General features: G+C 47.3%; 9 protein-coding genes across 9 annotated transcripts; 3 read left to right on the top strand and 6 right to left on the bottom strand.

Moving 5' to 3' along the window:
* Window positions 1-701: 701 nt before the first annotated feature.
* N7479_010524 (putative ABC transporter) lies at window positions 702-2,898 on the top strand (the record flags this gene model as incomplete). The annotated part of the gene is made up of 2 exons (XM_057258215.1): window positions 702-1,398; window positions 1,451-2,898. The coding sequence occupies 2 exons, from the start codon at window positions 702-704 to the stop codon at window positions 2,896-2,898; spliced, it is 2,145 nt and encodes a 714-aa protein (XP_057105673.1).
* A 214-nt stretch (window positions 2,899-3,112) lies between these two features.
* N7479_010523 (MscL family protein) lies at window positions 3,113-3,909 on the bottom strand (the record flags this gene model as incomplete). The annotated part of the gene is made up of 4 exons (XM_057258214.1): window positions 3,113-3,235; window positions 3,285-3,429; window positions 3,498-3,698; window positions 3,773-3,909. 4 exons carry the CDS (start codon window positions 3,907-3,909, stop codon window positions 3,113-3,115), a joined length of 606 nt encoding a protein of 201 aa, XP_057105672.1.
* A 583-nt stretch (window positions 3,910-4,492) lies between these two features.
* On the bottom strand, window positions 4,493-5,633 carry N7479_010522 (uncharacterized protein; the record flags this gene model as incomplete). The annotated part of the gene is made up of 2 exons (XM_057258213.1): window positions 4,493-5,334; window positions 5,384-5,633. The coding sequence occupies 2 exons, from the start codon at window positions 5,631-5,633 to the stop codon at window positions 4,493-4,495; spliced, it is 1,092 nt and encodes a 363-aa protein (XP_057105671.1).
* Window positions 5,634-6,268: 635 nt separating this feature from the next.
* N7479_010521 (uncharacterized protein) lies at window positions 6,269-6,867 on the bottom strand (the record flags this gene model as incomplete). The annotated part of the gene is made up of 2 exons (XM_057258212.1): window positions 6,269-6,802; window positions 6,859-6,867. 2 exons carry the CDS (start codon window positions 6,865-6,867, stop codon window positions 6,269-6,271), a joined length of 543 nt encoding a protein of 180 aa, XP_057105670.1.
* Window positions 6,868-8,314: 1,447 nt separating this feature from the next.
* N7479_010520 (uncharacterized protein) lies at window positions 8,315-9,619 on the bottom strand (the record flags this gene model as incomplete). Its single annotated transcript, XM_057258211.1, has 6 exons — window positions 8,315-8,601; window positions 8,659-8,729; window positions 8,781-9,154; window positions 9,229-9,296; window positions 9,348-9,384; window positions 9,437-9,619. The coding sequence occupies 6 exons, from the start codon at window positions 9,617-9,619 to the stop codon at window positions 8,315-8,317; spliced, it is 1,020 nt and encodes a 339-aa protein (XP_057105669.1).
* A 1,364-nt stretch (window positions 9,620-10,983) lies between these two features.
* On the bottom strand, window positions 10,984-12,468 carry N7479_010519 (DUF614 domain protein; the record flags this gene model as incomplete). Its single annotated transcript, XM_057258210.1, has 1 exon — window positions 10,984-12,468. The coding sequence occupies one exon, from the start codon at window positions 12,466-12,468 to the stop codon at window positions 10,984-10,986; it is 1,485 nt and encodes a 494-aa protein (XP_057105668.1).
* Window positions 12,469-14,448: 1,980 nt separating this feature from the next.
* On the top strand, window positions 14,449-18,502 carry N7479_010518 (inositol polyphosphate kinase KCS1; the record flags this gene model as incomplete). Its single annotated transcript, XM_057258209.1, has 2 exons — window positions 14,449-16,523; window positions 16,591-18,502. The coding sequence occupies 2 exons, from the start codon at window positions 14,449-14,451 to the stop codon at window positions 18,500-18,502; spliced, it is 3,987 nt and encodes a 1,328-aa protein (XP_057105667.1).
* Window positions 18,503-20,180: 1,678 nt separating this feature from the next.
* Window positions 20,181-22,155, top strand: N7479_010517 (MFS transporter; the record flags this gene model as incomplete). Its single annotated transcript, XM_057258208.1, has 3 exons — window positions 20,181-20,428; window positions 20,517-21,423; window positions 21,490-22,155. 3 exons carry the CDS (start codon window positions 20,181-20,183, stop codon window positions 22,153-22,155), a joined length of 1,821 nt encoding a protein of 606 aa, XP_057105666.1.
* A 539-nt stretch (window positions 22,156-22,694) lies between these two features.
* Window positions 22,695-24,730, bottom strand: N7479_010516 (uncharacterized protein; the record flags this gene model as incomplete). The annotated part of the gene is made up of 2 exons (XM_057258207.1): window positions 22,695-22,805; window positions 22,883-24,730. The coding sequence occupies 2 exons, from the start codon at window positions 24,728-24,730 to the stop codon at window positions 22,695-22,697; spliced, it is 1,959 nt and encodes a 652-aa protein (XP_057105665.1).
* Between the last annotated feature and the right edge of the window lie 130 nt (window positions 24,731-24,860).

The following is a 24,860-nucleotide window of genomic DNA, read 5'->3' as shown; positions in this document are numbered from 1 at the left end:
AAGCAGGAATTAGACCGGATATTATATCCATGACGACCTCAGATCGGGTCCCGATAATTAAGACGTCGGGTGGCCACACCCGCCCCAGTAACCGTCGGCTCACATCTATTATGAATTTACTACTTGGCGAGAATTATAAAAAAGGATATGCTGGTTTGCTAGTATCCCTATCCACTACTTGCAGTTGCAGACTAATACAATAGATCGCGATTATAACACACCTCAAACTGTCAAGATACACTCCCGCATGCAGATCCGAAACATGAGAGTATCCGGCCTCGGGATCGGATGCGATCAGATCGGAACAGTCACGTGTGGAACTATTCAGGCCTTTCAATCTTCGAGAAAATGTCCATATGTGCTTGAGAGATGATTGATGTCAAATTCAAACTATTCTTGTTGGTTATTGATGTTGTTTGACTGCTTCAACAGTGGGATGAGGCGGAAAGGTCGACTTTGCTCGGGTCACATGATATATATAAATATACAAGTCCATTATATCATGTTCCAGATTGATTAGCCATCATAAAAAAAATACTGCATTCGTAATCTTGCTATAAATGCTAAATGCACCTGTATTGCAGCAATTCATAGATCCGAGGCTCAGATACAAGCATATCCCCATATGATCACGTGAGCTATAAAATGTTTACCCCAAATCTCCAATCTCCGAACATTTGCGGCTTTTCCAGTAGGCCATCATGCTACTCCGAACAAAATTGCGGCCCAGGGTATTGCGGCCTACAGCTTATCGCCTAACCCGTTTCAATTCCACAACCCCATTCATTCGCATTCAAGATGGAACTTTTTACAAGAAATACCCAACTGCCGAAGACTCGTCCAATCCACCTCTCTTCCCGAACCTGAACTTCACTCTACCCGCCACATCCACTCCCGAGCAACACCAACACTGGGCTATAATTGGTTCATCAGACCGAACTGACCTCCTCCATATACTCCGCGGCCAACATATCTGTCTCCCGCCCAATGCACGTTCATACCCATACCTCCTCACAGACAAGATCGCGGCAAAGGACCCACGGTTACGCTTAGTGGAAAATGCGATCCAATATGTTGGATTCAGTGGCGAAGGCTCGGGGGCCATCGGGGGAATCCGTGGCGCATATCTCAGTGCTCGCTATGAGAGTCTTCGGGAGGAGACCGACTGGACCGTGCTGCAATACTTGCGTGGCCAGACCTCCTTGAATCCGCTGGACGGCGAAAAGGAAGGCACGCTGCATGATGAGAAATTTCTCATGCAGACTGTTCGCAGTCTTGAGCTAGGAAAACTACTTACCTTGCCAGTCTCGAGTCTGAGCAATGGTCAAACCCGCCGAGCGCGAATTGCAAAGGCAATTCTAAGCAAACCAGAGCTATTGCTTCTTGACGAGCCATTTAGTGAGTGTTTCAATTTCACATTTGATGACTGCGACATTCTAACCTCACTTAGTGGGATTGGACCCGGTGGGAGTGGGGAAAATCTCTCTGCTTCTTGAAAGACTAGCAAATAAACAGGCCCCGCGGCTCATTCTGGCTCTGCGCCCTCAGGACAAGGTGCCGTACTGGATCACCCACATGATGGTGGTGGGCAATTCCCATGAGGTTCTCTTGCAAGGGCCAAAGCCAGTTATCGAAGACACGCTCGACGTCTGGAGACACGTTATAAAAAAGACTGTACCGGGCTCTCTACCCAAACAGGAAGCAGAAATATTGAATAAGTGTAAAGCAGACTTGAAGGCCGGTATCTTGGACGAAGAACTCCTTGGGGATCTGGTCGCCCATACGAAGAATTTAAGGTCCTCAGAAGTCCAGGCACCATTGGGCGGAGAGCCAGTCATTGAAATGAAAGGAGTTCGTGTCCAGTATGGCGACAAGGTGGTCCTCGGTGATTGGTCGCAGTATGTGAATGGCACATCAAACCGTGGGCTGCACTGGCGAGTTCGTCGGGGGCAACGCTGGGCGATTCTCGGGCCCAATGGTTCAGGCAAAACAACCTTGCTATCAATGATCACATCCGATCATCCGCAGGCGTATGCGCAGCCCATTGAGCTTTTCGGAAAATCCAGGCTTCCGGAGCCTGGCAAACCAGGAATTTCAATCTTTGAATTACAGTCTCGCATTGGACACTCATCACCCGAGATCCATGCATTCTTCCCGCGTCAATTATCAATCCGTGAAGCGCTTGAGACCGCCTTCGCCGAGACCTTCCTGGCAAAGCCGAAGCTGAACATTGAACGAGATCTCGACATATCTGTAATCCTGAGATTTTTTAAACCTCTACTGGATCCAAATTACCACACGAGCGAAATACCAGAAATATCGACTGCCCATCTCCCGACCTTCAAGAAGATGTCTCACCACAGGGCATACTTCCCATTGGATCATATTGTTGAGTACGCGGATGAGATTCTCTTTGGCCAGCTCACCCCCGCAAAACAACGCATTGTGCTTTTCCTCCGAGCCCTCGTCACCAGGCCGGACATTGTTATCCTCGATGAAGCTTTCTCGGGTATGTCCGCAGCACAGCGTAACCTGTGCTTGCAATTCTTGGAAACTGGCGAGAAAACTAGACGCATCCGTTCCCGAATTGAGCCTGAAATACGGTACACTGGTCTCACGCCGGACCAAGCCTTGATCATGGTTAGCCATGTACCTGAGGAGATTCCTGACAGCGTCCGCTATTATATGCGACTGCCGTCTCCTCGAGGCACTGGGGATCCTCTTGATTTCCGCTTTGGAATTCTGCAGTCTAAAACTACTCTGAGGCATCCTTCGACTTGGGAGGCAGCCTGGTCTCCTAAGGAGAAGTTTCTTAAGCACGCCCGCAGGACTTGGCGCCGCCAACAACATACTTTACCGGTACAGGATATGAGTGAATTCGAATGGTGGTCGATATAAAATTATAGACATTTATATTTGATCTGGCATCCTTGGTCTTAATATTATAGATATTCCTGTACATTTAATTCAAATCCCAATTCACCTTTGACAAATCAAGCCTCTCTCTTTTCATGCCTCTCGGTCAATCTCAACAATAAAAGAATCAATGTACCCACTCGTGCATAAAATCCGTCTCCGTACCTTGAAAAGATTCACCGTCATCTAGTATTCTCTAGATAACTTCCCTAACAGAACTTGCCTCAGCATTAGGCAGTTCTTCGCGAGAACTCTCATCACTCCGAGGCTCATCTTCTCTCCCGTCTTGCCATGATGAGCAATGGCGACAGCGAAGCGCCTTTGAACAATTAGCCAAGGCAAAGCACATATTCGATCAAACTCCTTACCGATTTACCAATATACTGCTTACAGTATGGACACCGAACAGTAGGCTTAATGACCTTGTCATGAAAGATAAGCATGTACAAATGTCCGACTGCGTACAAAGTAAGGCTGACACCCAGGAAGTTGAGGACTGTCTCGATAAACAATCTGCATAAATATTTGTTAACCTGATTGGCAGGACAAATTCGATGAGTAGCTCAGGAAGATCCACATACCCATAAGCCAGAACGAGTGCACCATCTTCTCTCGCTTGATAGAGGGTATTATACCCATACTGCTGGTCGTAATTCGGACCTTTGGAGAGAACAGCGAATTTCTCATCCATGTTTCGGTTCAGAAATGGCAGTAGAGAGACAATCGGTAGAACAAGGTCTGATACGAAAGATGTGACGACTTTAGTGAACGCATTAGCTATACTTTAGAAGATAGATGTTAGCAGTGTGGTTCTCGGACACGTTGGTTGTTGGGTTATGCAAGAAGGGGAACCAACATCAAACCCAACGCAACCTCAAGAACATTATCCCGCGCCGCAAAATTTATGAAGCCACCCCAAGCATGTCGCACTTGCTCCTGGGCTTTCTGGCCAGTACGTAAAAAGACCTCTGTGCTTTCGTCGAGACCGCGCATAATGGGTTCACGGTGCAGCTTGGGAAGCTCGTAAAGCAAGAGAGCATATTCAGGCAAAAGCCAAAAAAAAAAAAAAGGAGGAAACGCCTCTCAAAGAATGCCTTTATCGGAGCTTTAGCGTCTATGCGCTCGGGTCATGTGGGTTAGGGCGCGGGGATTCAATTTAGGTATCTTGGCGGCGCCTTACTACATGTAGTACTTGATGCATCATAGTGCCCTGTTAAGGAGCTCAGGAGCAGTTGTAATAAACATACCCTGCCTGGGAAGGCATTGCTTGGCCCTCAAAATGGCTGGGTGTATGCTTGGGGAACATCTAAGTACCCGGTACCTAATGATAGTAAGTTATTGCCGCCTTGCAATAAGTATTTCGTACCTCGTCCAAAATTAGTATAGATCCCCCATTCAGGGCTGGTAATCGACAAAAATAAGTATACCAAGAGCGTTCGTTACCATAGGACCATATTCACTAAATATCCGTTCTTTTTTCAGATATAGAAAACTTAGCATAATTGTTTCCATAAAAAGAGATCAGAATCCGGTATACTAAAACAAGGACTAATTTCGTAAGCGATGTTTTCCATCCTCAGGACATGTCGAGGAAATTCGACTTGATAGCAGTCATAAAGCTAAGCACTCGTTCACGATTCGCCAACCCGCTGAAGGAATACCACTCCTGATCAGAAACAAGAGCCATCAAATCAAGCCGTAGGCCCTGCCAATCGATTGAATCGCTGGCCTCCCTGAGTGATTTCAGTTCAACGAATATCGCCTCTTCTAGCCGCCTCTTCCAAAACCAATCTGGCAATATCCATTGCCATGCAGACAGCATATTTCGCGTATTCATCACATCGGCCGGTGTATAGTCAATGGGGCAAGTCCACTCGGCGATCATAATCGCAACTTCCAATGGCACGTTACTACCACGACGTTGGCTTTGTTTTTTCTTAGTCTTCCTTGCGTTGTCGATTGCTTTTTGAACCTCGGGGACTATGAAAGGATTCATAAATATGTCGCAGCCGTACTCGAACCCTGGATGAGCACTTTTCGAGCCACTATACTTCCATGAGCCGAGCAAACAATCGTAAATTCCCCACAATTCATGGTCACGCCAGTATTTTCGGGCAGCACGAATGAATTTCTCCATTTTCCTTTCGACCAATGTCGTTGATATAATTCGGTCGAGAAGAGCCCAGCAGTGGGCATGAACAACGAATCCGATATTTTCGCCTTTGAACCGACTCAGTTGTTTTTTGATGGACGCTGCATAGAATTGCGTGAAGGTATCGTCATCGTATTTGATATTACGCCTTTTCCCGCCGATTCGTGCCATGCTGGGGTTTTTTGGAATAATGTAAGGATCAGTGGGGCTAGTTTCAATTGCAGTAATGCCACTCAGAGAGTATTTGGTACCAGGCCCTTTGAGTACTGTGTCGGTTAGGATAAACTGGATCTAGGATGTTTTTATAAAACTCACTGGCTCGACACATGCATGACCACATGTCAGGGAACTTTGCGAGATATGCCTCTTCTACCTCCTTTGATGGGACCATCACATGTTCAAGTTTGGCTTTCCTGTAGTGTTTCCATTTATTTTCTTTGAACAAGATGTCAGAACGGGTTGGATCCACATTTCGGGGGCAGAGATTCGAAATCTCCACTCCGCATAGAAGGCAATTTGGGTATGGATTGACGCCCGAAACAGAGACCATGTGTGTGCGGGCCATGACTGTACTGTTGAGTTGATGTATGATCATGAAGCCGAGTATAATACACGAAGAGCCGAAAGGGAAAGCTCTATAAAGTGATGCAAGAATGAAGGCTTGACTTGCACAACAATTTTCATTTTCATTAGTGTGGTATGCTTTTCGGAACCGGGGTTAGGTGAACATTCAACAAGGAACCCTAGAGGATTTGCAGCTGATGCCTTACGTTGATGGGATCTATCCTCTTCGATATAGAGCTTGGTGCACAGGCTTGCCAAATACTTACATAGTCTCTCGACTACCACTCTGTTCATTTTCATTACAAAATAATAATTAATAATACAGCCTCACTTTCGACAGAAATACAGTTCTACTGCGGGTACTATTGCAATCATTATGCCAATAGTCATGGGCTGTTTTTTTCAAAATATTCCACCACATAAAGCCTCCTAGTTACCCTCTTTCTTTCTTACCTCATACACAGTTCTACCTATACTGTCCACAACACCACCCTATTACCCTTTACGTCCCATCATCTCATATACTTTCTTGGGAGCTCAAATGAATGATTCTTAATGTCAATGGAACCGGGATTTTTGTTAGGATTTGTATGTAAATTTGTAGTATGGATCCAGCCACGATGACATCTTCAGAGCTCAATGGTTATCCCTGATATAATCAAGGATTTTTGTAATCTTGGGTTGATCTGTTTTGTTAAGAATATCAAGAAATGCACCCTTTTTTACACCATGCGGAGCCCAATCCACAACATCTCTTTGCGCATCGGAGTACTTATAGACACGCATATATTTCCCTACGGTAACAATACCGTAAACTAGCTTGCGGGATTTCACAGGATGAGTCTTATGTGTTGCACTCAGATATTGGCGCAATTGCTCGGCCCCTTCTGTCCAGACAGACTTCCGGCCTTCTAAACCCTTCCTCTTACACTGGGTGATGAGGAACTTATCGGCCTTGTTTTCGCCATCTGGATAGTGAAAGGTATGAAGGTCAGAATACCCCTTTTGGCCAGATTGCGAGGTGTGCTGGTCCTGTGGCCTTGTAATATAGCCATCAACAACCGGAAATTGCCAAGATAGTATGGCATTCCATACCCCGTACGAAACGCACTCAGGACCAGCCCGACGAATGCGCTTTGCCTCCATCTCGATGGCATGGATCTTAAAAAGCTACTAAGTGTTAACAACTCGTATAAAGTAAGAAGATTCATCTCAATTTGGCTTACCTGCGACATAATGGGGGCAGTGCTTGAAGGGGAAAAGGAAAGGAAAAGCTTCATATTAATTGATCTAGTGGCTCTTTAAGTATTCTAGTTGCCGTTAAGCTTACTAGGCTGCTACTAAAATCAATTGATTATATCTAAATCAATGAATAGCCTACCTATTAGGCTGCCTCCTGGGTCAATTGAATATATCTCAATCCGTCAATAACCCGCTGATCATGCACCCGCTACTGCTTTCTATACATTTTTATTTCTGCTTCTGATATGATACTCCTATTGTCTAGAGCCCTGAATATTATTTTAAGCACTGCTTAGCAGCTCTCCTCATCCTAGAAGACAGATGCCCCCTCCCCCACGCCAAATAACTGAAAATTCACTGTTAAAAGTTAAGCTACATATATGCAGAGAATGGAGTTGATATTTAAGAGAAAAACTCTACTAATATAGTATGTTGCATAGAAGCAAACGCAGGTTTATTTGCTGAGTAGCAATTTTAGTCACACTACCTGATTATTGATGACTACATGGTGATAATGTCACATATAAAAGGTTCAAACACCATCTACACATAAAATTTGCACTGGAGTTGCAGAGACGTCGACTCAAGGAATCCAGCAACCCAAAGGTTCTCTATCTCCTGGCGGTCAACCTTCAACGCCATTCCCTCTATACTAGCCTCTATTTCATCGCACTCATCTTCAAACTCGGTCTGATCTACCAGAGGCCGGATGAACCAATAACTGCGTTCCTGAAGAATAAGAGAACATTTCGGGGTTTCCGCAACCATATTAAGTCCGGTATTCTTCACTCGTGCTATTTGATGCCATAAGTTTATAAGCCCTTTATGAATATTGTCGCGATGCTTATCTTCATAACTCCCCGGGTATTTCCTGGCATAATCAGCTAGAGTTTCTGCCTCTTTCACGAAAGCACGACACTCGTTTTGAAAGCTTATCTGCCACGGTGAGCGTGGGTTAGGCATCCTTTTGTCGGGGGAGTAACTTGAGTGTTAATCTGGGTTGTGAAACTGGGACTTACCTAGGTCTTGTTGTTAACGATTTGGAATCAACTGGTCTGAAAGAGAGAGACACTGCGGACCTTGTTCTTGGAGGTTTGAATGTGGGTTGCTTGTTTGAATTACTCAGGAAAGTGCCGGAATAAGAGCTATTTATGAATTCTGGTTAATTTTCATCTAGGTTATGTGTTGAAACCCTCTGAGTAGAGAAAGAAACGTAGGAAAGGCTATAAAAGCCTTTGTTGTCATCCACTTCTCTCCAGGCTAGCCATTCAATTCTTTCATGTCTCTGGTACTCCCAGTTGCACTAAGTCAATGGCTTGAATTCTTTGTGCTCTTTTTCTTCTGATGAACATGATGCTTACAAAGCGACCATAGCTTCCTTGTTATAGGTAAAAAATAACAAAGAAAAAAAAAATTTACGATATATAATTTTCCCTTGAGTTACACGGTGGACTGGTTATGAGTTGGCGATTGATTCAATTCACCCCTAGGACTAGGAGAATTACCCCCTCCTCCGGTGGATCTGTGGTTCTGTTGCAGCCAGCCATTCTTCTCTTTAACGTGTGAATCACTGGGACTGCTCGCATTGGTAGCATGTGGGCTAGGAAGTCTAGGCCAGACCTTGGTGTGCATAACCTTGAACAAAGGCCGCATGTTTGACAGACAAGCCGCGACGATTCCAACAGCGGGCTCGATGCATGTCCACACGCTTGCTGGGACTTGGTTATCTGTTGAGGTGTTAGCAACTCCTCATAGGCGTGATTCGGAGAGGAGATTATGCGCACAGGTGATGTCTTCGCCCTGAGTTGAAAGCTTGATCAAGACGACTAAACGAATGATATCGAATATTAGAGTCCTGTATCATGTCAGAAAAGTACTCAGTGTAGAGACAGTGGGTAAAGCATACAAGAATCCCAGGATAAAAATCCCAGAAAGACCCAGCTTCTGAATCTTGGAGATGGGAAGGTTCCACACGATATGCATGGGCATCAAGAGGATTATTGCGTCCGTTGCGATGTTGGGAATCTGAAGACCGTAGTAAAACTTGGACAGATTCATGCAACCACCTTCTATCATGGGGTGCCACAGCTTCTCGGTTGGGATACAAACGAAGCAGCCTGCGAGAATACCGCAGGCAGCCCACATGATCACGATCAGAGATACAATATTTACGGCGTATTTCATGGTCTTGACAGGGAAGAGTCTGCGATAGAGCATCAGGATAGATAGTTTGATGCTTGCAATACAGCCGGTGTAGAGGATCGAGCCTGTAAACAGTGTCTGCGGATCTATCAGTACATAGTCTACAAATTCGATGCACTGCTATGCACCGCAATTTGAATGCAGTATCTTACCTTCAGGTAGATAGCGACCTGTTCGGGGGACAGCTCAACAATATGGGTTCCTAGTCCATTGTAGAGTACTGCCGTGTGTTAGTTCGAGGCTAGTTTAGATGTGAATAATCACGACATACACACAACTCCTGCGATCGATATACCGTATTCGAAGATCTGTTTGTAAAGGTTAGCCTTGAAGTATAAGCGTTCGAGGCGTGTTTCTCACCAACCCAATTATAATGAGCCAGTCATCCAGAAAAAGACCGCTTCCATTAATTATTCGAGAAATAATCCGGAATCCGACTGCGGTAGTAGACAACACGAAGGCAAAGCAAGTCGAAGTGATAACCACATGGCGTAAGTTATCATGGTCATAGCCATAAGCCATTTGAGCCACTGAATCCGCCATACGGCAATCAGCAAAGTATAGAGAATGCCTTCTCAAATAAGTGGAGACACCAATATCAAGGCGCCAGGTTGAATATATACACGAGCAGGTATGCAGAACCCAAAAAACGCCCAAAGAGGGCAATGAACAGGTCTCACATTACTTAATTCTAATAATTTGAATGAATAAGGTTGCCTTACAGAATGACTGCTGTCCCGCAGCAGTGGCTATTGGGTTGATATATATCTTGCCCTTACATATTAGCGGGTGTTTAACATCAGCGATCTCCAACTAGTCGAAAACAAGGGCTTTAGCCCTGTCAATATTTCCCGGGGGAGATATTTCCACGCCAGCGCCAGCCTCTAGGAATAGTCCCGCCTTGCCCACTACCAGTCGATGCATCAGTTATGTATCTGGACTTGCGACATGCATATATCTATGCTCCATATGCCTCTTCCATGCACGCCTTACATATTCCCGTAACTAGTTTGACAGTCAGGGTTATTGAATTAGTAATTATGTACTCCGTAGTACAAAGGACTCCGTAGACAGATGTCTTCAGGGAGGATTGGTGAGCTACCTGGTGGATCTCGTGGCGCATATACTCATCTCCCCGGTGAGACCACGAGATCGGGGCTAGTTAGAGTCCACTCGCTAGTTTAGTTTACACGATTGTTTTGTTCTTGTTGAGATGATAGATACATCCTACATGTATTACCCCGTCCTTTGCGGAGCATCCGTTACATTCCATGCCTACAAAGACCCGCTAGCTCTTAGGCGGGACCCTCGATGCTTTGATGGAAAGCTTTAATAATATCTAATGATGTGATACTTGTCAAAGGATATAAGTAGTAGCCCTCGAAAGGGTTAGCTTATTGGCTATAAAACTGGAGCTTGGACCTAGCGATGAGATTACATGTTGCGGTAAAATAGTTGCTTAGCGATGAATAGATTGTTGATTCCACTGGAATGAACCAATTCTCCCTCCTACTTTTGTCTGTGCGCTTCAGCTAAGCTAATTAGCCTAACTTCCTCCCTCGCTATGTCTATTGTTGAAGTTCAGCGTAGGTGTCAATATGATAAATCATATTTCACCAGCTGCATGCAATTATCTGCAAATCTAATCACCTGAGCAGAGTAGTGAATTTACGTGTAGCCAGCCTTGGCCTTAAAATTTAACGCATCTCTCTCACATCTATTGGTGCACAGAGCCGACCAGCTACGGAGTACTCATACTCCCTACAAAACTGGTCTAAATCCAACATTTTGACATATAACAATCAAATAACAAACGCTACTACGTCACAATGCATAAACTATATACATTCGCGGAGTACACAAGACTCCGTGCCATTGAACTCTACTCTCTCGCGAGACCTAGCGCATTATCGCGGTGGCGGGCCATACGACATCGGCCCGGGGGTAGTATACGGCAAGAGCATAGCAGCCCCGCGTTCCCTAGCCGCACGAGTGCGGTACTCCTCGCGCTTCTGGATCTCTTTCTCGTCCTGAATCAATGTGCAGCATGTGCAGCAGGTAGCTCGCACACAGTCCGACCCGATACTACCCTGGATGCCATATGCCTTTCTCGTTCTAGTGTGCTGGACGGTAGCCAGTAACCCTGTTATCTTGTGAGAATTGTGCTCTTTTTTTGCCCTCAGTTCCTCGGTCGCGTTGCAGATCTCGCTCAATCCCAGAACCGGACTGAAGTTGAAATTGGAGTTAGACTTACATTGACATCCGCATAGCAGTCCCATCCCCGTGCACGAGGCATTGCATGTCTCATAACCGAGCATGTTGGTCGGATCCTCCTTTCTTGATTTCATCGAGAGTCGATGTTGTGTTCTCCCATACAGAATGCACGGACAGAGTATTCCCAGGCAACAAATCCCGAAACTAGAAAATTCACACAGTCCATTGCTCCATCCTCCTCCCTCCTGGCTTGGGTGGATGGCTTGGCCGGGCTGGTGGTATGCGCTCAAGTCATCTGGTTGGGGGGCGTGCGATGTCGCCACTCTAGTGGGTGGAGGGAAATATGGGGACTTGGGCGACTGGAGGGGATTTTCGTCCGGAACAATGGCCACCGTGTCGCTTTGTGGTGGACATTCATGGTTTACCTTCAGGGGAAGTGGACCTGGCGAGACCGGGGGTGAGCCGGGAGTCTCGGGGTACGAGGCATATTGCTTAGTTGATGTTTCCATGTCACGTTGCTGTTCCTGGATGTGCGTGTATGGCTGCGTCGCATACGGATGGCTTGCATATGGATGACTCGCATATGAGTGGGGAGACAGCGGGGTGCTGTGCTGGTATTGTTCGGGCACATTCGCATATTGAGTTGTTATGTTCATCCCAATCTGTTGGTGCCAGTGGTGTTGCTGTTGCTCTGGTATATTTATTTGTGATTGGTTCGAATAAGCCTGAGGAGACATCGAGCGGGTTTGCTGTTCGGGTATGTTTGTATATGACTGGGTATAGGATTGGGTATAAAGTTGAGCGGCATGCTGCTGGTGCTCGGGCGCAATTTCGTACGTCTGAGGAGACATTGCAGTGGTGTGGTGTTGCTCCTGCTGGTTTCGAGCCAAAGGTGCATAATTGGCTGGGTGTTGCTCGAGCGGTGGACAATTGGTATAGTCTGGCATTATTCCCTGATGCTGAAATTGCTGCTCTTTCTCGCTCGGTGCATATGACCATGCTCGCTGTCGCTTTTTGGGTAGTTCTTCCACTGCGGGATGCTGAGGTGCACTCAAGTCTGGAGGAGGTGCTGATAGATCCTGACGGTGGGGTGATGGGTGCATTTCGAGAGGTGTCTCCATGAATGAATATCTCTGGTGGTTTCCTCCGACTGTAGTATCCACGTTCAAGCGACTCATATTGAAGTCAAGATAGTAGGTTTGCTGGTGAATCTGCTATGAAATAAATGGATAGAACGCTGATTGGGAGCTCCTCAATAAAATAGTAGATTGACAAGGTAGATGACTGAAGTAAGATACTCGTACGACATGAGACTTAACGGCTTTCCCACGGTGGTTGACATAGGAGAAAGCAGAAGCGCTTGCTAAACGACCAGGGAAAATGGGGTGTATGAGGTCTCTTAGTGCCCTACTGCAGAGCAGTCTCAGATGTGAGTGAAGGCGCATGGTGGAAGGAAACCGGCATTACTAGGGAGTCGTAGACCATAGGAGGCTTGTCGGCGGGGCGTACAAATGTCAGAGATCTGCGGGGATCTCCTCTTCTCGCTGTTTTTACAGGGAAGATGGTTCGTTGAGATGAAACCTGGTCACCATGGCTTAGCCCCTAATGCAGTTTGAGCATCTACTTCACCTCGCTGAGCATTCTGGTTGGGTTACGACCCGCTCGGCTCCCAATCACTTTTCATCCCATCACAATCACATTTTAGCCGCTGTTGGATTTTTTGTCCTTTTAGATAATCACTAAATATGTTTGTTAGTTTTGTCCAAGCTTTGGAATATATAAGCTTGATGTACCCCTCTGAATAATTTAGATGAAATCTACCCATGGATGATACATATACCTACTACATACATAATGTTGAAATTATATATTTTGTACTTCCAATGGGTAAAGAGTTGAAACTAAAACAGGCAGCAACTTTATAGGATTTTAATTCACAGGATATACCGCTTGGTCTTGGCCAAATCTTTGTAAATCACGTTTTTTCTCCTCGAGATAAGGTCACTTTGGTGGCTTTTCAAAGTGGGGGCAATTAATCTGAGATCACTCTTAGTGGTTTTAGTTCCCATATGGGGACAATATTGTTAATAAGGCTTGGGTTAGCCCGAGAGAGCTCAACCTCGGACTAGGGGAAGTTTCAAGGATATTCAAATGTGAAGATGTTGCCTAGGTAATACGTTCGAGGCTCATTGAAAGTCTTGGGAGAATCAAGGACACCTATTAGCGATCGTCATGGCTGCACAACCATGCATTGAGACAGGTGATTGGTAGATCATGCGAGATAGGAATTGAAATATATTGAATGTACGGAGTACATAAGGTATATATTGAAAAACATCAGGCTCCAAGAATTGGTTCCTGAAAATTCTCAGGGATGTTGCAAGCCTGGGCTATTTAGGCTTAGGTGGAATTATATCCCTCTATAGTACGGAGTATTATATCACTTCATTCCAAGATCCCAATATTTTAATATATACCAATATTCAATACTCTAGGAACCCTAGTCATAACCAAAATGTATTGAGAAAGAGCAACTCTGTAAGACGTTGCACAATAGACTGAGTACTCCTGTTGTACTTATAGACGATGTCCATTCTCGTCAGTTGTCAATAGAAAACCTGCAAAGAGGCAAACTCCCCGATTTTTTTTTTTTTTCAATTTTTTTCAATTTTTCTAAGAACAAAAATTTATATAACTTCATATAACTTCATATTTCTTCTGTATTCTTTTCCTCTTCTATCTCTTCCTGAGTGGTTTGAAGTCTCTAATATCTCTATCATTTTCCCCTAATCTTCTTAAATCGGATCCACTCGAGGGCGGTGACGATCAAAGGCCCTCTTCTTGGAAACTTCCCCCAGAGTTCTTCAACAATTCCACTTTCTCTTCCTCTTTTTACTCTTTGATCCCCGGCATTCCGACTTGCGGCTTTTTCTTAGCCTGTAAGATCTCTCTATGCCCAAACGTGCCCCCTCCATAACTCTCCTTTTTCCCCCCCCTTGAATACATAGAAATTCCTCTGACGCCTATCGTTCTTTCAGGTTCTAGTCCAATTATCTTAGTCTTAACAATCCCTGTTTTTTTTTTTTTTTTTTTACGCCTAACCACTCCGGTTTCCGCTTCTATACCATCCCGTTCTGTGCTTGACCAATGTCATCCTCATGTCAAACTCGCCGTCCGTTTCCGAAGATACCCTCTCTACTCCCCTGGTGACACCTGCTACACCTGCCCAACATGATTGCTCCAAGGATACGATACATGAAGGTACCCCACACTCGCGGCAGGGCCGTCTCTCTCAGGGGTCTAGAGAGGTTTTATCACCGTCGCGCGCTGAATCTCCCACCGCCCATTCTTGGTCCCAACCCGTCTCCCGATTATTACCTCTAAAAAGAACCGCGACCACACCCCCAGAAAATACTGCGCATCCAGATATTGTCTACAGGCCCCAGCTGTCAGAACGTGACAGCATTTTTGCTACTCATTATCTCCCATCAGATAGCGTCGCAACTACTCCACAATTACCCCCCGAAAAGGCCTTGGGCAATGAGCGCCAGGTCAACTTGATCCCTAGCCTCGATGATGCATCCGTGTCTCCAAGTGCATTCTCCAAGGTCTCTCCCCACCGTTTTAACGTCGACCCTTCCCACATGGAAGTTGACGTCCACAGAAACTATCCTTTGCGTTCCTCTCTATTTTCATCCTCCGATGTTCCTCGTTTGAATCTCCTGCGCGCATCGACCTCGCCGACTGATCGCTCAAAGAAAACCGAGGTTGAGACGGGCGTGCAGGCTCATTTGGGATCGCAGCGGTACAAGGTGCCATTGGATAAAACAGGTACGAAAACCAGTCGGTTTCAAGGCACTTTACCTGAACGGAATATTTTCCCGTCCACACTAGATGATGTCTCTCATGTCTCCCCTTTGACCGTATCCTCTGGCGAGGACTCTCAGGTCAGTCGGGATCTCCTATCCTTCAGTCCTCGAGAAGAACCCCATCAAGCCCCGGTGGCGGTTGAGCGGAGTCCCAGCAGAGGCCGTCGTGGCCGAGTTGACAGCGCCATTGAAGCCAATTTGGCCAATGCGGATCCGGGCTCTCATGTGCGCAGCCGTAAATCCAGCCACTACCTGGGCCTTTTCAAAGAGAACACAGCCACAACATCACCGGATCGTAAACCACGAGAGGATCGCGGCCGACCACAAGATGAGACGTTGGAGTCGATAGATCGCGTCATGGATTATGAACAAGAACCACATCGTTCAGAGCATGAAACTTCGCTTCGTAAAAGCAGCTCACTCTCCGCGCTTGGCGACCCTCCGTCTTTCCAACCTTCTCTAGATGAGCGTTCTCAGATCACACAAGACGATGAGCCCTCTAAGCGTCGCCCTACAGCGTTGCCTCGCAGCTTGCTGGAGGAGATCCGAAATTTCCATCTCACACCTGGTGGTGGCCATGGATCTTCGTTCTCAAAAAGCATTCCAACTCAATACTCAGAGCGCACCCGTGACTACTTCCAGGAGGATCCTAATCTCGAGATATCCCCGTTGAACTCTTTTGAGGAAGAGGAGCGTGGATCGGGGCGAATTGCAGTTGAGGAGGAGGAAAACGAGCAGATTTCTTCTGCCGTTTACTTCCCCCACGAGCGTACAGTGCCTGATGGCGTTGATAACCTACAAGAATTCTCCGATAGCCCTGATGTACAGCCGGGTCAGCTATCGACTGTGGAGAAAGGTCATGAGCTGATGTTAGTACCCAAAGAACGTAGCGATTCTCCCGAAGAGGAAATTAGCCATGTGGATATATCCTTGCGATCTAAGAATGATAGAAGCATCCTTCATGGCGATATCCATTCTCCACAAAAGACTTTGCCAGAAAAGCAAATTCCTTTGAGTACCATCTCTGAATGCAGCTGGGATTCAACATACGATTCCGAAGCCGAACAGCCGTCAGCAGACGAAAGTGTTCAATCTGCTAATGAGGAGTCCAATCTGACCGACGAGGCGGAAACCCCGACTGCGACACCTACTCAGCGTTCCCGGCTTCTCTCCCGCCCTAAACCCCCGCCCCCAAAGCCTCTTGGTGCTGTGGAATTGAAGCCCTATCGACATCAGGTTGGCGGGCACACCACTGTCTTCCGCTTTTCCAGACGTGCTGTATGCAAGCAGCTGAACAACCGAGAGAATGAGTTCTACGAACGCATTGAACGGAGGCACCCAGAGATGCTGGTATTTCTTCCAAAGTATGTAAATTCAATGCCATGCAAAGCAAACGATTATCAGCGTATCAAATACTAATATTCCGGTCAGATACATCGGAGTGCTGAATGTGACCTTCTCGAAGACATCTAAACGAAAGGATCAGGTTGATTCTGCCGATGGAACATCTCAAGAGGTGACACCTGCCAATGGAACTTCAGCGCTCACCTCACAGCTTCTCGAGGCAGCAGAGCGAAAAGAGCCGCAGCAGCGAATAGTTAGCCAGTCCCAAGTCACAGGGGTTATCCCCAAGGTTATTCTTGAGAACAATCGCCACATCATTCCTGCCGATCTTTTTACCCGCCAGCAGCGACCACGGACAGCAGATGCTTCAATAAACCGCGCACGATCCGTTGACGGCCTCGAGGGCATGTCAGTGGAGTCTGATCCGTCGGCTCTGAGCAAGCGGGCCAAAATCTGGGGCGCCACAACTGTCAATCTCAAGCTTCAGGAGCAGGTTCTCCGCGAGGTATTCAGCCCTCCTGCCATTCATCATCATCGACGGCATGCTCGCGGTCATGTCCATCTGCCAAGAGCTAATTCCGACATGCCCACCACCACACGCCGCCGAGAGAACCTATCAGAAGACCAATCGGCCGGCAACCGGCTACCGGTCCCTGGACCAATCACAGCTCTGAAGACCGAAGCGATTGACATTAAGGCGCCCCCTGGTGAGCCTGCTCTTTCGTCGTCGGCCTCAACTGCCCTAGAGGCCAATCAAAATCGCCTAGAGAAGATCCGGACCGAAGAGGAGCCTACCCGAGCAAGCTCGCTCTCTCGGGCTTCTCACACAAGACGGCGGCATTCCGGGAGTGGTCTCCAGAGACGTGGCAGCATGGACTCTCGCAACAATGGAGAGCTCCTGTTCTTTGATGACGAGGATTATGTCGCTGACAAGGAGGATGATATTTTCACCATGGAAGCTGATAATTCGATGTCGAATTCTTCTTCCACCGCGAAACGGTCAGCTTCGCCAGTGTCAGAAAATAACTCGACAAATGGTTGCCATGTAACCGATGTTTTTGCTTCTAGTAGAACTTCTGATTCAGCCCGCTTCAAACCACAAGAGCCTGTCAACCCAACCTTACCCAGCAACCCTAAAGAGGCACAGCTGAGGAAGGACGAACGAGTGCAGTTCTTCCTCCTTCTTGAGGATCTGACGGCGGGTATGAATAAACCATGCGTGCTGGATTTGAAGATGGGCACTCGACAGTATGGTATTGAGGCGAATGAGAAGAAGAAGAAGTCTCAGCGACGGAAATGCCAGTCCACTACTTCGCAGCAGTTGGGTGTACGGCTCTGTGGCATGCAGTCTTGGAACGTCAAGAAACAGGAGTACATCTTCGAGGACAAGTATTTCGGACGAGATTTGAAATCTGGTCGTGAGTTCCAGGATGCGCTCACTCGGTTCCTCTATGACGGTGTCAGCTATACCAGTGTTGCCAAAAAGATCCCTGTCATTCTGGAGAAATTAGCTTTGTTAGAGCACATGATTCGACAGCTGACCAGCTATCGGCTGTACGCTAGCAGTCTCTTGATTCTTTATGACGGAGAACCATCTCCATCTCCATCTCCATCTCCATCTCAGCAAGAGCAGCCTCGTTCTGGCGAACGCCCGCCACTCAAACGTGGAACCTCCAATGATGGCCAGGATAGACTGAACGTTCAACTGAAAATTGTCGATTTCGCTAATTGTGTCACTGGCGAGGACGAACTTCCTCCAGATACACCATGTCCACCTCACACCCCGCACGACATCGATCGTGGATATTTGCGTGGCCTTCGCACACTGCGGATGTATTTCCAGCGAATCCTGAAGGAGGTCAGTCTGGATGAATTTGTAGAACGAGGTGAAGGGGAAGCGATCGCGCTGGGTTCTCAACCTGCGGCTCGTGAGAGACCTTCTGCTCAGTATTGGGATGAGACCATGATGGAAAGTGACGCGGGGGAAGTCAGTTTCTAGTGCGATTTTTTCTATTTTTGCTTTTTTTTGTCTTTTTTATCATCATCTCTCGGCCCACCGCCGATGCGTGGCGTTCGGATAGACCCCTCCGCATTGGAACGCCAGCATTCATATGCACCAGTGCCTGATCTCACCTGATCGACACTACGAAATAACGACCCGGGCCCTTCAATGAGTGCTTCTATGATCCCCGTCAACGCTTGGATGCATTTAGAGAGTCGGTTTTTTTTTTTTGTTTTTCACTTCTTTTTCACAGAAGCCTTTTGTCCTTTTTTTTTTCTCGGGCGTGTCTCAGTTTCTTTTCTCAGTCTTGTTTTATTGATATTGATAATACCCCCAATGTCTCCAAATCATTTTCTTTTCGGTCTGCATGGTCTTACTTGTACATGAGTATCCCTTTTTTTTTATATCTCTAGACGGTGAATCTCCCTTTATCTCGACTATTTCACAATATATTCCTCCTTTTAAAAAAATGAAGTGATCGCGTCCCCATTTTTATAGATTGTCAAAGGCGGACCTATGAATTATTGTATCGGGTTATTTTTTTGCCTCGTGGTGGTTAGCGCCCCAATACGCTATCACACAACCTACCTTCAATGCCGCTGATATACAAGACCTGTCTTCGCGGTATACAGTTTTCAGGTGTAAGGAACACCCAGGGATTAGGGAAACAGGAGGGAACCAATTTCTAACATATTACCTTCCCAAAGCTAGGGGTCATTGTTTAGCCTTACGCTGCATAACTAGTTAACTAACTAAGCGAAGGAGACCTGGCAGCAACTTGACTATAGTTTCTGGGTATAGAATAAAATGCATCCCCGCCAGAGTTGATTGCTCAGACTCTGTGACAGTAGATGGATGCCCCTGAAATGGGTATCTTTGTGATCATGGCTCCAATGTGTTTCATGTATCACAGGGAATCTCCCCCGGGGACTCTAGATAAAAATAAAAGAAAGGCTATACTACTTCAAATCTATTGCTCGTTGACATCAATCTTACTCTGTTGCATCATGCATCACTCGTTTTCTCATCTCGTTGGACAACGGCCTATTAGTTCTCGATTTGGTTTCGGGCGATTTCTCGTGATGACAGTTCGAGCCAGAAAAGGCTGTGAGCTGGTGCCGCCAGCTTCTATAGGGTCAGAGTCCTGAGCTACAGCTCCAAAGTGACTGCTGTAACGTTTCTCGACCACATGTCTTAGACCTCTGGCGTCATCGACCCAACCAATTGTGAGTGGTGTATAGTTGTAAATGAGTCACGTGAAATGACTCCAACTATCTCCGCTCGTGAAGTTCTTCCCCCTCAGCTTGGTTTCTGACGAGTACAGCTTTTAACCAACATATACATTGCCTTATACCCTGGCAATGTTGCGGTGAACATAACTCTCTATTATCAGAAGCCAAGCTTCAATAAGATAGCATTGAACAACACATTGAACAACACAACCTCCCGATATCGGGATCCACCTACCTGACACCGCTCCCTGTCCTTGAAGCTCCCAGAAGGAATCCGTGCTCATCTCAGAGCCAATAAATCGTGAACGCCGCTTAGTTTGATCTCAAAAGCGTTCCTGTCTTTTATAGCCATCTATACGAACTTATCTTCCACTTCTCGTGAGCCCTGGAGCAAAGAGTCGGTTACACAGCCTATCGCAACCGGTGCGGAGAAACCAGGCACAATGACAATCGATAAGCGCGATTTCGACGCAAATCGCCCACTCCTCCAGGATATCGATGCAGATTCAGCCGATCCAAGCGCAGAGCCATCACGGCGACATTCACGAAGCTCCACTAGTGATGGATTCGGTCTACGGAGTGAGGATGGGCTATTGAGCGATGTTGTCGAGGAGATTGTCGAGCGCGATAGACGGAAGATGCAGAAGGAGGTTATTCGAGTGCTTAGCTTTGGCTGGGGTGTTATTACTTGGTATGGAAACCCTCTCTCCTTGCTGTGGTACTTATATTTAAACGAAATTGGGAGCCTGAAAGCTGACTCTTATATTCGTGTTTTGCAGCTTAGGAGCTGGCAGTATCACTGCTTTCTCTTTATATGGCCATCTACTCCTTACCCGACTCCATTACTCGCAGCTCCAGGTCAACGCCGTTTCTATCTCCGCGGGAATCGCAATGTACCTCCCCGTCCCCTTATTCGGCTATCTCTGTGATCGGTACAGCCCGTCGCCACTGGCTATGTTCTCGGGGCTGATCTTCGGCATGGGATATCTTCTCGCAGCCTTCGCGTATAAGAGCGGCCCGCCTGCTGAATTGGGCGGCTCTGGATGGCCGTTCTGGGTTATGATCGTGGCGTTTATCGCCATTGGTATGGGCACGAGCTGCATGTATCTAGCAGCTGTTGCGACATGCGCCAAGAACTTCGGCAGGGGAAAACATAAGGGGATTATGCTTGCTGTCCCTATTGCGGCGTTCGGTCTCAGTGGGATGTGGCAGAGCCAGCTCGGGACGTATTTGTTCTATGAACGTCTCGAGGATGGGAGTCGTGGTGATCTCGATGTTTTCAAATACTTCGTCTTTCTAGCGGTGCTGTTGCTGGTGATTGGAATCATCGGTACATTTGCATTGCGCATCGTGGAGGATGATGACAAATATATCGATGAGACGGTTGAAGAACTAGAGCGCAGTGGACTGCTCGAGGAGAGTGATTTCTTCCGTCCGCGAAATGAAATCAGACAAGCAGTCGAATACGGCACGTTCTCTAATGCACTTGATGAAGAGCAATCAACCCTGTCCGATGAGGAGCGCGAACAGCAAAGGCTAGAGAAGGAACGTGAGGAGGAAGAGCGTCGGAAAAAGAACTGGCTGCTCAACTATGAAACCCGCCAGTTCCTACAAGACAAGACCATGTGGTGGCTAGCCTTGGGCTTCTTCCTGGTCACCGGCCCCGGCGAATCGTACATCAACAACGTGAGTTTTATCTGAACCTAAAATCCCAACTTCCAAACCACAAGCTAACCCATTATCCAAAAACAGCTGGGCACAATCATCCCAACTCTCACACCTCAATCATATCCCACCGGCGCCTCACCCCCAGCCGGATCCCCCTCTACCCACGTCACAACCATAGCCCTAACCTCAACCATCGCCCGCCTCCTAACAGGCTCCCTCTCTGATTTCTTCGCACCCCCAGCAACACACCTCTTCCCACCGATCCCCGAAGGATCCCGCCACAGAACCCCCACACCCTCTCCATCCCCACGCCTCACTCTATCCCGCATGATCTTCCTCATCCCCTCGGCCATCCTTCTCTCCCTGGGCTTCCTCCTCCTCGCCTCCCCCGCCCCACTAGCACATCCAGGCATCTTCAACCTGACAACCGCGCTAATCGGCTTCGGGTACGGAAGCGCCTTCTCCCTAGCGCCGATTATAATCTCCGTCGTCTGGGGTGTCGAGAACTTCGCCACGAACTGGGGCATCGTTGCCATGGTCCCTGCGGCTGGTGCAGCGTTGTGGGGTATTGTCTACTCTGCTGCTTATCAGAATGCTATGGATCTTGGCGATGGCTTGTCTGATGGTCAGTGCCATGGATGGCGGTGCTATGGGTTCTGGGCTGTTGGGTGCACGGTTAGTGTTTGGATTGCTGTTTTGGCTTGGCTTGCTGCTTGGAGGGGGTGGAAGAAGAGGGAGGTTGTTGTTTAGTTTTTGGTGCTTAATACGGGAGTTTTTGATTTTGGGATTTGTTTAATATGCCTAATCTGCTTGATATCTGCGTTTATATGGGCATTTATATGGTGTTCTATACGGAGTACATGGGTGTGGGTTTGGCATTTGCATATAGCTAGGCAGTTATCATTTCGGTACTTTCTTTCTACTATCTTATATTGATGATCAAATATAATATCTGCATGAAAAAAAAGCAATCGCTGCATTTTTAGGTGACATACATACTACAATGTCAGACTGCCTTGTACCAACTGGCAGTTAGTTGATACCAATATGCCTCCACAATCTAACAAGGAATCCATCTCATTTGGAAGGCAATATCCAATTTTCCAGCCAGAAGTGAGGGCGAGGCAGGGTTCAAAAGTCCAACTAGTCGAACAACTAACCAAAAGATAATCCAATACACCAATTGAATGCATGCAGCATCCACAGTGCAAGGTTAGCTCTGCAGTAGCGTAGCAGACTCATGCTAAAAATGGCAGAAACAACCAAAATTAACCAAGATAAAAACAAACCTAAATGTCCGTTGAACTCGGATCAAGTCCAGTGAACACTTTGTACAGCCGCTTACTTGCAGCGGGTCCAATGCGGGCATTTGTCAAAGAACCGTTTTTGTTCGCGGATTTCTATAGCAATAGCAGTTAGCAAGGTAATCCAATAGAAAAAGCAAAGCCAGCATAAAGATTGAAAGAAAAGAACCTACCTTAATATCCTCCAACATCATAGGACCATTCATCCGCATTGCACGAGTCAAGTCCGCAACACACGGATACTGCCCTGCAATCCCATAAGCCATAGAAGCCGTCACGCGATTGACCTCCTGAATCATCTTGATAAAAGTATCCTGCTTATCGACGCCCGTCTTCACCTGCCCCGTATCCATACAGAAAGCAGCATTGTGTGCTTCCTGCCGTTCTCGGCGGTACGGGACTGTCGATATATGCTCGGTGAAATTCTTAATCCACTCTGCGGAGTCGGCTGGCGCGGTCGTGTGGTGAATGAGACACGAGTGCGTGACCTGCAGTTGGAGAAGAGCGTCTTCGACAGTCTCGTCGTCGACGAGGGTCGTCGCCTCGGGAGTTTTCTTTGGTTTTCGCGCTCTGCGGGCTGTGGTTTGTTCCTCTGGTTCTGGTGCAGTTGTTTCGGCGAGTTGGCGCAGGACTTCGGCTTGGAAGGCTCTGTTTCGTGCGTTTGTGTTTTTGCGCATTAGAGCAGTCAGGCCTTCGATTAGGTAGATGGGTTTGCAGTCAGGGTAGGCGCTTTTTATTCGGAGGACGTGGATTTCTAGGGTTTCTCTTTCTGAGTCGTCCGGTGGTGGGGTTACCATGTTGATGAACTCTTGCGCGGGTAACAGACACAGCACGTGGTCTTCTTTTTGGATGAAGGGTGGACAGGGTTCCCAGTGGCGTAGGGTTCTGTTGTACGTAGCGTTCATTTTGCGACGCCATTTTACTACGTTGGGAATTGGGCTTGTGAAGAATGTATGTTGGACGCCGAGTCGTTTCATAAATTCGATGGTTTGAGTGCCGACGCTGCTGTCCTCGAAAGATGTGGCCATGTCGATGATCATCTCTGGGGTTGACTCCTTTTTGTTTACTTTCAGCTTGTTGACGCTCGCGATATCGGCGGCCCGTTGTTTCTCTTTTGCTTTCTCTTCTTTGAGCTTTAGCTTGCGCTCTTTCTCGAGCTGGCGTTCTCGCTCTCGCTGTAGCTTTGTCTCTTCGCGTGCTTTGGCTTTGGCTTCCTTGTCGGCGCCAGTAACCTTGCTTGTCTTCTTTGCTGTCTTCCGGGGTGCTGCTGGTTCATCAATGTCATCGTCGTCGGGAAGGACCTCCGCAGCCGTAGATTTCAAGTTAGTGCCTTTCTGTTTTCTACTGCCAGGCTTTTCTTTGGGGCCTGAATTACGTTCTTCGCTAAGGCGAGACAATAGGCGAGCAGTTGACTCGGAGAAGATAGGATTCGAGGAAGTCGGTTTCTTCAGTAGATCAGAAAACTCCGGCAGAGCAAACGGATCGCTGAATTCATCAATTTCACTACGCCGTCGGAAACTCGAGGGCGGAGGCATAGGGTCCGTCAATACGTCATCGTCATCAAGCGCAATAATATCCCGGGTTGAAAGCTGCGATCTCTGCGGCGGGGGCTTTGGCAAAGGAGCTGGGGCTGAAGAGGTAAAGACAATTGGATCCGACTCTTCAACACGCGACTGGGATTGTTTCTTCTGTGTCGCCGCATTTACTGGCGGTAAGTCAAAATCATCGTCGGAGATCGAGAACCAAGGCTCCGCCGCAGAAGCTGGAGCTCGAGGTTCGTTTGGCGTGTTGCTTTGTCGCAGAGATGAAGTGTCTTCGTCGCTCACTCGCCGTTTCTTAGCGGGCTTGTCGAAGACATCTTCCAAGTCAAATAGGGACGTATCGAACGGGTCTGACGAAATCGCATTGAGTTGGTGGGATGGACGTCGCGATGGGGGTTCAGCTGGCTGTCGCGGCTTTGGCGGCTGGTGCTTTGGTGGGGTAGGAGGATCGGAGGATAGGAGGTTTATAATTTCGGGCATATTGAGAGACCCCAATGCCACTAGGGCCGGCGATTAAGGATAAAGATTAATTGTTAGAAGGGAACGCGACGTCGCCGCGAACAAAACACGAGGTCATGTGACCGATATGCATAGTGAAGTTGGGGAGAAC

The sequence above is a fragment of the Penicillium vulpinum genome (genome assembly GCF_028829585.1).
Source record: "Penicillium vulpinum strain IBT 29486 chromosome Unknown utg000004l_segment0_segment0, whole genome shotgun sequence".
NCBI lineage: Eukaryota > Fungi > Ascomycota > Eurotiomycetes > Eurotiales > Aspergillaceae > Penicillium > Penicillium vulpinum.
The sequence above is the reverse complement of the archived record's forward strand: the minus strand, read 5'-3'. Positions and strand labels throughout refer to the sequence as shown.